Below are 13,563 nucleotides of genomic sequence, written 5' to 3'. Positions count from 1 at the left end.
TGTCTTTAAAAGCAAAATGGTCTAATGTAAGCTCACATATTATACCCAGATATATCACACCTCGAGCTTCCTCCAGTCTGGGGAAGTTCCACTGTCTGTCCTTACTTATAGAACCTTGACACATGTAAATTACAGGCCAATTTTTCTATAGAATGTCCTTCATTTGGATGTGCCTAATGTCTTCTTATGACTAGAGGCAGGTTTTGATAGAAATATCACAGAAATGATGCTATATTCTGCTCATAGCATGTTATCATTCGGCACATGATACCAATTTGTCCTATTACTGGTAGTATTAACTCTGAATGGTATCAACTAGATTTTTGTACCTTTTAAAATTTTTCTTCCCTTAATAAATAGTACTTAATAGTTTGTGGGGAGCTACTTTGAGATTATGCAAAAATCTCTGTCCTTATTTCACTTTTATCTACTAGTTTTAGAATGCATTGATCTTTCTTGCCTGAACTGATTATTTCTGCAATGGTGGCAAATGATATTTTCAAATACCATCATTCCTTCTGCATTTATTAGTTGACATTCTATTATTGTAAGAAAGAGCTTTATAGTCTCTTTATTGAACAGCCATTATCTAGTTTATATCAGCATTATAATATGTGGCTATCGCTTATTTTGATTACCAAATTGTCCCAGAATTGGCTAGTGGAAATCTCTTTTAAGCTGGCTTCTGTATACTTTTGGTATGTTGAATTTTTCTTTGAGATCTTCCTTGCTTAACGACACAAAAGTGTTCCAAGTTCATTTTGTTCCTTCCTTGTCCTAGTCCTGGAATCATCTATTTCTCTAAGTAACCTTTGTTTACTGGGGAGTGATATTTTATTTTCAATTTTTTTAAATTGAGTATGGTTGATATGCAATTTTCACTAGTTTCAGGTGTACAACAAAGTGAATCAAGATCTCTATACTTTATTCTATGCTCATCACAAGTGTAACTACCCCTTGCTGCCATACAACAATATTACAATATTATTGACTATATTCCCCATATTGTGCTTTTTATACTTGTGACTTACTCATTCCATGACTGGAAGCCTTATCTTTCACTCTAATTTACCTGTTTTGCCCATTTCCCTGCAACTATCTTAGCTATTGTAAACAATGCTGTGATAAACATAAGGCTGCATACATCTTTTTCAAATTAGTGTTTTCATTTTCTTTGGGCAAATACCCAGTACTAGAATTATTGGGTCATATGGTATTTCTATTTTAAATTTTTTGAAGAACTTCCATATTGTTTTCCACAGTGGCTGTACCAATTTACATTTCAATTTATAATGTACTGTACTAACAGTATGTGAAGGGTCCTATGTCTCTGTATTGTCACCAACACTTGTTATTTCTTGTCTTTTTGATAATAGCCCTTCTGACACATGTAAAATCATATCTCACTGTGATTCTGATTTGCATTTCCCTGATGGTGAGTGATGTTAAACATCTTTTCATGTGTCTGTTGGCTATCTTCTTTAGAAAAATGTCTATTCTGTTTCCCTGCCTATTTTTAATCAGATTGTTTGTTTTTTGGGTGTTGTATTGTATATATTCTTCATATATTTTGCATATCATTTGCAAATATCTTCTCTCATTCAGTAGGCTACTTTTTTGATTTGTTGATGGTTTCCTATGCTGTCTAAAAGCTTTTTATTTTATTTTAATTTTATTTTATTTTTTAATTTTTGTTTTTGTTCCCTTGTCTTAGAGATATATCTAGAAAAATGTAGCTATGGCTGATGTCAAAGAAATCACTGCCTTTGTTAAGACCGATATTCTAAAACCAACATCTGGATGCTAGGTATGTTGACTGCTACTGAGCTTTAATTGTTCTGAGGCCCTCTCAGTGGGAGGCTAGAAAATATACACATATGTATACATCTATTTATCTTTTGTTAAAACTCATGAATAAACACTAGTAATTCTAATTTTGATCCAATACCATTCAGTTTATTTTAGCTTTCCCTTTTCCATATTTATACTCTCTACTTCAACAATGAAAAAATGGTTATTATTATCCTCAATATATTTATTTTCTCAATTTTCTTGAATGTAGCTAAGGTCCTAATCTTCCATGACTGTCTCCTCACTTCAATGTCCTTTTTTTTTTTTTGAGCCCTGAACCCTGTAGTGTTGGCACTCCACTTCAGTAGGCCCTGGCACAGGTTGAGTTGCTTTCCAACTACACTTGAACTTGCCTATTAGCTTTTTGATTGAGAATAAGGAATAATTGTGTTCCGTATGCTTTGTCACTGAAACAGACCTAAGATTTGACAAATTTAAAGGCAAATCATCTCATTGTCTAAAAATAAATGTTACCTATTTAGAGCAAACTGAAAACAATTAAAGTATATTAAAAAAATATATAAGTTTAATATTTTTAAGAATATACAGGTCCTTTTGGGAGAAAGTTATTTATTTGTTTTTGGTAATGTATAGAAAACATAAATGCTACAGATGACGGCAATTCAGGGTAGCTTACAGGGTTATTTAAAGATATTAGAAAGGAGGGACACCTGGGTAGCTCAGTGGTTGAGCATCTGCCTTTAGCTCAGGGCACCGGGGTCCTAGGATCAAATGAGTCCTGCACTGGGCTCCCTGCAGGGAGCCTGCTTCTTCCTCTGCCTGTGTCTCTGTCTCTCTCTCTGTCTGTCTCTCATAATAAATAAATACAATCTTTAAAAAAATTAAAAATATTAGAAAGGGTAGCTATCCTTATCTTAATAGGTAAAATATCTGTGTAAAAACTGGTCCATCTGTCAGCTGTTACATATAATATTATATAAATGTAAGAAAAATAATCTGTAGTGCACACTGGATATAGCTAAAGCATCTAGTGTATGCAGTTCCAAAGTAGAATAAATGCCCACTCCCAAAGTCTTCCTGAGTACCACAAGAATTCTGACCATAATGCATTAAGACTGGCATAATGATTCAAGATTCGTATACTGATTCAAGCTACCTGTCTTCCGGTAGCTTTCTTCTTTTCATGGAGTCTGGATTTTTACACTGAGCCAACTCTGGATTCTAAAATAACTCTCCTATTTTTTGTCATCCTCAAGAAGGACAAATGCAAGTTAGAATAGAAAGTATGTGGATGTAAATAGTTGATTTATTTTGATGGCTAAAAGTGGGCTGCAGATACATATGGAAAGCTTGGAGATCATAATTAATTTTAGGTGGATGAGCTTGGTTTATATAAAATTTGGAGTCCTTACCACAGGTGGAATATCAGCTTAAAACTCCAAACATAACAGAAGCTCTGAAAACTAAGAATTTATCATTTTGTAAGAGACAATTATAATTTTAAGGGAAATCTCCACTTGTAAGGGTATCTCCCTTGCTGTACCAGGAAGAGGGGGTTGATTCTCCATCTCTAGAAACACTATCAGTGAAGAAGGCAATGAGTTAGCTCTGTACAATAACCTTAACTCTTGTTTACTGTGTTTTTCCTGGTAAGCTACCACAACTGACTCACCACTTCCAATGCGTTTTGTCTTTAGCTGAAGTTGGCATGTAAGGTGATAGCTTTGGCCATTTTGGGGAGTTCCTTGGTATTCTTGGGTCTCTTGCATGTATACAGAAGGTATACATGTTATTAAACTTTTGTTTGTTTTTCTCCTGCTGTTTTGTCTCATGTCAATGTGATTCTTAGAATAACTGGAAGAACTCTGAAGGATACATAAAACTTTTTCCTCCCCAACAAAGTAATCTTCTCAAATGTTTTAGCCCCAAAGAGTCACTTCTTCCCATTACAAGAGCTGTCTGATTGCTGATGTGGATAGTGATGTCCTTAAAGTCAGAACCTGGTCTTTTAATAGCCAATCAAGAGGCTATTGTCTGAAAAATTAAGCTGAAGAGTAGGAAAATTAGATTTCAGCATATAAACTCCAAATGAGAATTCCAGTTAATCACTAAAATTCTCAATAATCAACAGAATTAACCCCAGATCAAATCCAACTAAAGAAGATTTAAAATTCTTTATTTTACTAGGTTGTGTTAAAAATGTAAAGAGCTCCAGGCTAAGTTCAATTAGAATGCAGTGGCAAACATTTTATATGAAATTTTGTAGACAATGTTAAGTTACTGAAAAAATAATCACTGCAACATGATGCTGATTAGAGAAGGGAAAGGAGAAAGGTGGAAAGGAAAGGGGAATAAAGGAAGTACAACAGTCACTTTCTTTACCTGAAAGAGATAAATATCAAGACCCCCCAGTGGATGTCTGAAACCATGCATAGTATCAAACCTAATATGCATTGTGTTTTCTTTTATATATACATACATACTTATGATTAAGGTTAATATGTAAATTTGGCATAGTAAGACATTAGAAATAATAATAAAAAACAGTTATAACAGTATATTGTAATAAAAGTTATGTGAATGTGGTTTCCCTCTCTCTCAAAGTATTCTATTGTATTGTAGTCACCCTTTTTCTTGTGATAATATGAGATGATGAAATGCCTATGTGATGAGATGACATAGTGAGGTGAATGACATAGACATTGTGATGTTAGGCTACTATTGACCTCTGACTCTGCCAGAAATGTCAGAAGGGGGCATTCCTGGGTGGCTTAGCAGTTAAGCTCCAGCCTTTGGCCCAGGGCGTGATCCTGGAGTCCCGGGATTGAGTCCCACATCGGGCTCCCTGCATGGAGCCTGCTTCTCCCTCTGTCTACATCTCTGCCTCTCTCTCCCTCTGTCTCTCATTAATAAATAGATAAAATCTAAAAAAAAATGTCAGAAGGAAGATCATGTGTTTTCAAACCACAGATGAATGTGGCTAACTAAAACTGTGGAAAACAAAATGGGATAAAAGGGGACTACAGTAATGAAAGAAGGTAAGAAAAGAGAGATTATGAGATATAAGGGGGACATTTACTTGGAGTTCTGGGTAATACATTCAACTCTAGGTAACACATTCCAGGTGAAAATTAGGAATGTTTAATAGGATTTAAATGCTTCTAAGAATTTAAATCCTAGAAACAATTAGTGCTAGACTAGTATTCATGAAAAAAAAAATTGTTTCCTAAGACTTGACCTTTCAATTCTTTTTTTTTTTGACTTTTCAATTCTTAAATTAAAAAGGAATCTACATGTTGGCAAATTGAATTTAAATAGAATATTTAATTTTTTTAAGTAATACAAAATAAAAACGAATCTACAGACATTACAATTGTAAGTCAAAATGAATATTCTAAAGTGAATGAGGTACAGGAAATCTGGCTTTTTAAGCATGTGGATTTGAGGGGGAATAAAGGCCAAATACAATCTTACAAGGAAGGAGTCCCACTTTTGTATTTTTTTCCATAATTACATTGGTTTAGTTTGGTAATTATTTAATAAATTTCCTTACATGTAATAAATTCTCAGTAAATCATGTATATGATTTGCATCACAGAAGTTGAGAAAAATGTCTGGGATTCTATTTAATATTATAGTGAAATTTAAATATTGATTTAGAAATACATTTCAAAAACCAAAAATGTTTAAAAAAAACTCCAATGCTTTATGCAGAATAGGCTATTTTTACAACAATGGAAACCAAATTAGAACAGCTTAAAAAGAGAAAAAAGACTCAACATGGAAATGACCATTCTAGTATAGGTACTGGGGGAAGTATAATGAATAAAAATGTGAAAATATAATAAATGTAGCAAGGATGGTGAATAAGATGTTTATTTATAAAGATTTTATTTATTTATTTGAGAGAAAGAAAGAGAGAGTGAGCAAGGGGATGAGCAGAGGAGGGAAAAGGAGAGGGAAAGAATCTCAAGCAGACTTTGCACTCAGTGTGGAACATGACTTGGGGCTTGATCTCACGACCTGGAGATCATGACCTGAGCTGAAACCCAGAGTCTGATGCTTAATGACTGAACCACCCAGGTGCCCCTGAATGAGATATTTAAAAACAAGATTCACATTTTTAAAATCCTATCATGTTAGGGTGTCATTTGCATTCACATACATGTGGAGATTCCTAATGCTATAGTCAAAAGAAAAAAAGAAGTCATTTGGGGGGCCACTATTCCTAGCACTCAAGAATATCTGTTTTTAACAAGGACACAGGTTTATTTATTTATTTATTTGTTTGTTTGTTTATTTATTTATTTATATTTTTTCTATTATAAGGCTCTAGTACCTGCTCCACAGAGCTTTATATACAATTCGATGCTGCGCCATACAGCAAAATGAGCAGCCAACAGCAGCAAATTCTTCTCACTAGTTGTTTAGGTCCCTAGAACAGTAGTTCTCGGTTTTCCACATGGATCTGAATCACATGCAGAACACAGAGTATTTGCAAATTTTGGCTGTATTCCCAGGGATTCCGGTTCAATTGTTCTGGGAGTGGTTTTCAGGAATCTACATTTTGACAAGTATAATAAACCAAAATGTTGATTTTGTTGGAGGTTAGACAAGGATCACATAAAGAGAAACATAGTCATAATTCAAATACCTCCATTTGTGTCATGATCAGGAAAAACAGACCATAGGAGGATAACATTTAGAGAAAAATATGGACATTATTAATAGGAAAGATGTCAAAGTACTCTGTTTATTAAAGTTAATGTTTTTTAAATCTTTTGTCACAGAATCTTTAAAGAAGGTGGTGTGGGAACCAAAATATCTGGCTTTAGAAATGAGTCCTACCATTCATTAAGTATCTCAGATGCATGTTTATGTTTGAATAGCTTTGAGTTCCACAGATGCAACATTTAATACCATTAATCACAAGTCAACCAGAGATCATTACTGATTTGTACATTTGCTGATGCAAAACTGTCACTTGTGTACCTCATGAGAAAGGTGTGTAGAGATGCCATTTAGCTAAAGACTGAGTTTAGTGAACCATGTAGCATATTTATTTCACACAGGATATTTTATGTGTAATGACCCTCATGAACTGACAAAAACTTAGAAAATGTTGGAAATGTTAAATAGTCACTAATGTGATGGGAATACATACAAAAGGAAAGGAGGTTTCCAGGGAAAATGAAACATGAAAAACATAAGGGGGTACAAATACTTAAAAATTTATACAGGTGAGATTTTTGAAACCTAGAGCAGTTTTTATGTTTCCTTTTTCTTTTTTTTTTAAAGATTTTATTTATTTATTCATGAGAGACAGAGAGAGAGAGAGACAGAGACAGAGAGAGAGAGAGAGACAGAGACAGAGACAGAGACACAGCCAGAGGGAAAGCAGGCTCCATGCAGGGAGCCCGACGTGGGGCTCAATCCCGGGTCTCCAGGATCAGGCCCTATGCTGAATGCAGGCACTAAATCACTGAGCCACCCAGAGATCCCCAGTTTTTATGTTTCAACCATTCCCCCTCCTCAGCTTTGATACCTGAAAATGGACAGTTTTGGAAGAGAGATTTTTTTCTTTCCACAGAACTAGGCTAGGTAAGCAGTCTCAGAGGGCCTAGGATGTTACCATGAAATTTAAGGTATTTTTCAATCAACCTGTTCTCGGTCTCATGTCCAATGAGATTAGTTTTAGGAGTATTTGAAAGTGTAACACTATCTGAAATTGAATGACATTATGCAAGAACACTTCTGCCAATAATCTTAAGGTACACAATTCTTCTGGAGCAGTGGTTCTCAAAGTATGGTCTTTGTATCAGTGGCATTATTATCACCTGTAATGTGTTGGAAATGCATATTCTCAGCCCCTGACCCCAGAACTGCTTAATCAGAAACTCTGGAAAGGTCCCTCCAATCTAAAATTTAACAAACTCTCTAAGTGTTGGTGAAGCATGCTGCATATCCCCCTTAAATATTCTTAATAAAGCTCTCTAAGGACTTTAAGAAGATGCTAGTCTAAGAAGCCCATTAGAATCCTAAAGAAGTAAAGCTGAAGACTGGATGCTAAGGAAAGTGACAACTGAGAAAATGGACAGGAAGGATCTAAAATAAAAGCTGAAAGAGTCCAACACAAGGGTTAATAGGCAATAAGTGGAAGCAGGTGTTAGACTCTGGGCAACAGCCCTACAGCCAAAGTAAGTCTTATGACAGAATCAGAAACAGTAGAAACAGCATGGTTGCTGTCATCGTCATCATATCACCATCATCATCATCACCATCATCATCATCACCAACATCATCATCATCACCATCCTCATCATCACCATTATTAGCATCTTATTGGGTGAAAACACATGATATCCAGACACTGGATTAAGGCCTTACATAGATCATCTAATTTAATCCTTACAATAAATTTGGGAAGATTTAAAATTTAAATTTTATCTCTATTTTATATATGTCAAACCTGAGCTTTAGAGAAATTAAGCAGTTTATCACCAAACTTATTTAAATATTTTTTTTAATTTTTATTTATTTATGATAGTCACACAGAGAGAGAGAGAGAGAAAGGCAGAGACATAGGCAGAGGGAAAGGAGGCTCCATACCGCTGTGCCACCCAGGGATTCCCCCACCAAACTTATTTAAATAATAAGAAAGAAAACTGAGATTTAAAGCAGGCAGTGTGACTTCAAGGCCCACATTGTTAATTGCTATATTTTCTTGGTATCTCATTAGCATCTGGTAACTAAAGATAGCCTCACCATTAGGTAAGGAAAAAAAATATTTATTTAATGACTAGTTAAACTGGATTAACAGAAACCACAGAGGGTGCACAAGGCAGAATCTGAAAAACTCAAAAGACTCTCATTTCGAAGGAAGGTGCTATGGGGTTGGAGGGAAGAAGAATGGCAGCCATTCCCAGAAACAGGATCTTTGATGTGAAAACGTAGGGTTGAGGCACGGAGTGGGAATAGTATGAACAAAACAGGATGATGGGATGGAATCACTGATATAATTGCAAGGTTTAATATCCTAATGGGGAGTGGATCAGCCATCTGGTGCTAGATATAAAATGCCAACATCCATATAATTGTCAAAAAAAAATCCCCCTGACTCAGGCTCAAGGAGGAGACGATCCTTTCTCATCTCTTTTACAAGTATAAACTTTGTTGCTCTTTTTTTCTTCCACAGCAATGTGATTAAAACAAAACAAAACAAAACACCACACTAGTATCTTGAATCACACAGATATGGGTTTGAAATCCTGTGCTAAACCAACAGGCAGCCTTGGGCTGGCTCCTTATTGTGTCTGAACTTTAAGCTTTTGCATATTTATAATAAAGTAATTAATACCTACTTAATAATAATATTATTAAAAACAAATGGGAAAAATTGTAGGGGTTCAGAAAGAGTTGCCCCAGGATTTGTACCTTTGGCATGCAGATTATTTAGAGCTAAAAATAATCAAGGCTCAAAGACTCAGGAAGAAATGTTGACCTTCCCCCTAACTGCTTTAAAGAATTTAGGTAGAAAAAAAAAAAAAGGAATTTAGATAGAGTACCTGCTCCAGCAAGAGAGCTAGCACCATAAATAACTATATTCTAATATGAACTATGTGTGGTAGATAAGGAGGAACCAAGCACTAATTGGTCAAAGTCTTCCCTATGTCCCATTGTTTCTGGATGGGCCAGCATTTACTCATTTTTTTTTCTTCTGTGAATTGCTTTCTTTTCCTTTGAAGACCCAGATGAATAGCCCCTTCTGTTAATTCAGGATGGTATATATATATATATATATATCTCATTTTGCCTGTCCTTGGAATCTCAAGTCTATATGGATCCCCATACATATGAAATTCAATTTGATATTCTCCTATTAATCTATTTCATGTCAATTTAATTCATAGGCCAGTTAGAGGAACCTTAAAGGTTTCCCAATGGACTAAATAGTACCTGGCACTCGGTAGGCTCTTCTCCATTACTTAATATTAATTTATCAAATTTAACTTATGCCAACATGGTATGAAGGTATATGCAAGTATGGTCGAACTTACTTCTACCTCTAATCCCTTTAGGATTAGTACGTTTAGTTCATAGCTAAAATGCACATAGATAAATAACCAAAAAATTAAAAAAAAAAAAAGAGGAAGAGGCATTTGGTACTAAGATCTGACTTAAATATAAATATGGCAGTTTTAAAAGTCATAACAATAAATGTCCCTTCCAGTAGAAAATTTGATTCCTGGTCTGCTTGGCTCCAAACTACTCACTCGTTGAACTCTTAATGTAATCTTGAGCAAGTAACTTAAATTTAATGAACTTCTGTTTCCTCACCTAGAAACCAAGGACAATAATATACTCAAATTGAGTAATTTTATTTAGTATGGTACAATACAAATTTTCTAGTTGTGGTCTCTAGTGGCTTTCCGATGACATTAAAGGCTGTAAAGGTGTTAAAATTGTGTAGGAATCTCATAATATAATATGGACCTGGTCATTCGATAAAATCTTTCTAAGGGGCTTTAAGAAAACCAGTTAACTCCACTCCTTCTGCCATGGCATGGGGTAGAACTTCTGTTTTGAGGAGGGTGTATGTGTGAGACAGAGATAGAGGGAGAGAGAGAGGAAAGAAAATATATGTCCTACTTGTGTTTTTGAGGGAGCTGGTAAATTAACCTATTTGTATATTTACACATCTCTGGTTATGTTTACACATTTAAATGGACTGCCTTGGATCCAAGCCCTGCAGCATCGTGTTATGAAGCTCTAGCTTCATAAACTACAAGGAAAACATTATATGCCTTGACTGTGAGAGGAACTTTGCAAGTCAGTAGACATGCCTTTTACAAGCAATAAAATGAAGCTGTCAGCCATTGCAAATGGACCAAGATAGAGGTCACATGACTAAACCACCTCTGGACCAGGCAGTCTCTGATGTATTTTACTCCAGTTTCAATCTATTAATCAGAGGAGTTGAGAGAGCAATAATTTAAACGCTGCAATAATCAATTCCATAACACATTAATAGAAGCTACAGTCAAACTTTCCCACACCACTGACTACATTGGAATCCTGACAGGAGCCCTAGGGCCATGCTTAATTTGCATTAAATTTACATAAAATTGTAAATCAAGAATACATGAACACAGCCCTAATATTTGTTAGTGCTTAGATCTTTCCTGATAGATGGATTGAAACTGCTGGTGGTTTGACTTTGCTTGCAATAAAATTTGCAGCTGATCAGCTTTGTTCTCTTTCTGCAATTATGGGGAAAGGGACCCATGAGAGCTATTGTTTGGGGGCATGCGTATGCCACTTAGGGTTTTCATCCTATAAAACCATGACTCAGGTGTGCCCTTGGAAACCCCAATCTAGGAGCAGATTGTCCCCAGCGACTTTGCAGATCCTTGACACTGGATTTGTTCACAAATAATTTACCATTAAATGGAGATATAATTTAAAAAGAAAGCTGGCCAGCTGAGATGATGTCAAGGCCTCTGGAAATTTTTATTTTTCCAAATAACATTTACCATCATAAAAACAGATAATTAGTAACACTCTTTATGCTGAAGATAAAAATCAAGCCTTCAGCAAAGCATCCAGTACCCAACAGCTGATAAAGTGCACCTCACATGGTTCTAAGCATTCTGTTTGTTCTTGTTACCCTGTTCCAACTTATTTCAATCGCTGTGGCCTTTGCTGTGTGCTTTTAAATTTGGGACTAGGAGAGAATATTCTTATCAAGGGTACTGGCTCACAATGGCAAGATTCCACCTTCTATATTCTCCTTGTTCCTCTTATTCTAAATCTATCCTTTCAGAGAAAAAAATAACACTTAAATGCAATAAGGCATTTGAAAGTTGTTTTTTTTTCAGAAAGGATTTTGCAAATATTTTGTACATCATGTTTATTTTCTGCTTCTCACATCTCCCTTAACATCCACTTATCCCATCTTTTCTTACCTTGCACGATCAAGTAAACTTGGGAGGTCTTGGGCTCATGCTGTGTCTGAACCGAGCAAGTATAGGAACCCTCATCATAGACATCCACCTTCTGGATTCGGAGGCTGTATTCCAGAGAATGGCGTTTCTCCAGCTCAACCCGAGGGTCCAGAGACCACTTGTCATGTCCAGCAAAAATGATGCCAGAACGGTTCAACCAGGCCACCTTCGAGTTCTTGTCTTCTACAACACACCTGGTAGAGCAGAATAACAACATTAGCACCTTAGCCATGCCTGCATCTGCATTCATTCTCCTCAACAAGACCAATCAAGAACAATAATTATATGCAGGATGAATAATTGCCATGCCATTTCTTAGAGTCCTAGCTATTGCCACTATTTCTCCTAAGATCTAATTACCATCCAATGGATGGATGTCATTATATTGGACTCAATTCTGCAATAAACAATGAATATGAAAAATGCAGGCAAATAAAATAGATATTGACTTCCCACTGGATTATCTTCTTCTTGTCTAGGAAAAGGTCATTCATACAGAACTCCATCTGTTTCAGTAACTGAGAATTTGACAAGTGATAATGTGGCACGTTTACTGAGTTTTGAATTGTCTTAATTCTTTCATAAGTACTTCCTAAAGTCCTGTGTGATGATAGATACAATTTATGCCCCACTGCTGTAGGAATTGGACTAGATTTCAGAATTTGCTTCAGATTCTTATAAGTTTGGAATGCCCTCTCCCAGGAGCAAGAAGCGTCTAAGTCAATCCAAAGGTAAGTAGATAAGTATGGTGTCAAGGAAATCAAACTTAATATCATCTTGCCTAAGTCCGCTTCCAGCTGCTAAGGGCAGCAGGTCGGGTGCTGGCAAAACGGCTTACAACCAGCATTTCTGGCGCATCAAAACAGATTCAATTATTTTATGGGAGATGAAATAACCACTTTTGTAGTTCATTTTCCAAGAAAGATGATGGGGAAATCCTTATTTGAATGGTGACTTATTTTAAAAAACCTAAAAGGGGGCAGCCCAGGTGGCTCAGTGGTTTAGCACTGCCTTCAGCCCAAGGGCATGATCCTGGAGACCCAGGATCGAGTCCCACATCCAGCTTTCTGCATGGAGCCTGCTTCTCCCTCTGCCTGTGTCTCTGCCTCTCCCTCTCTCTCTCTCTCTCTCTGTCTCTCATGAATAAATAAATAAATAAATATTTTTTAAAAAACCTAAAAGGATCTCTTTCTGAAACTTGTAAGAAAGAGGCAAAGAATGCAGATTAATGTAGAAGGAGCAAATACTTTGTAGCTAATGTTGTTTTCTCCTTCAATTCCTGTAAGAATCTGGAAATGGAAAAATTGGGCAAAAACAAACAAACAAACTTCTCTCTGCATCCCTTTGGCAAGATTTATGTCTGCCCCACAGGGAGATTGTCCCAGACCCTGTTCACAACTGTAGAGCCATCTGCTCAGCACTCTGGGGCATGAGGGATGGAGAGGAGAAGCCAGGAGCATGACAGCAGAACAATTAAAATACCATGTTCTGTGTTTTCCAAACTAAGTCAAATCCAGGTTTCCTTTTAGGTCAAAAGAGTCAGTCATAAAGATTCTGGATCTACACATAGACAGGAAATTGATGTATCATCTACAGGCTGTCTATAGTAGGCATACAGAGGCCACCTCATTTTGGAAAAAGAGAAAAGCTGAAATCTTTTAAAATACCTCACCTATGGTTCAAAAGACCTCCTATTATTTTTAAGTGTATTGAATATCTTATTTAACATGAGAATTTTATTTAATTA

The 13,563-nt window shown here is 35.9% G+C and overlaps 1 protein-coding gene across 2 annotated transcripts in view; it reads right to left on the bottom strand.

The window, feature by feature from the left end:
• LOC121500641 (limbic system associated membrane protein) overlaps positions 1-13,563 on the bottom strand; it is a 650,912-nt gene that overhangs the window by 294,751 nt on the left and 342,598 nt on the right. For both annotated transcript variants that reach the window (XM_041772536.1, XM_041772544.1), the window contains exon 2: positions 11,778-12,010. In XM_041772536.1, coding sequence (XP_041628470.1) covers positions 11,778-12,010 — 233 coding nt within the window. The remainder of the gene's footprint in view (positions 1-11,777; positions 12,011-13,563) is intronic.

The sequence above is a fragment of the Vulpes lagopus genome, chromosome 1 (assembly GCF_018345385.1).
Source record: "Vulpes lagopus strain Blue_001 chromosome 1, ASM1834538v1, whole genome shotgun sequence".
NCBI lineage: Eukaryota > Metazoa > Chordata > Mammalia > Carnivora > Canidae > Vulpes > Vulpes lagopus.
This window is presented reverse-complemented; position numbering and strand designations above follow the sequence as displayed.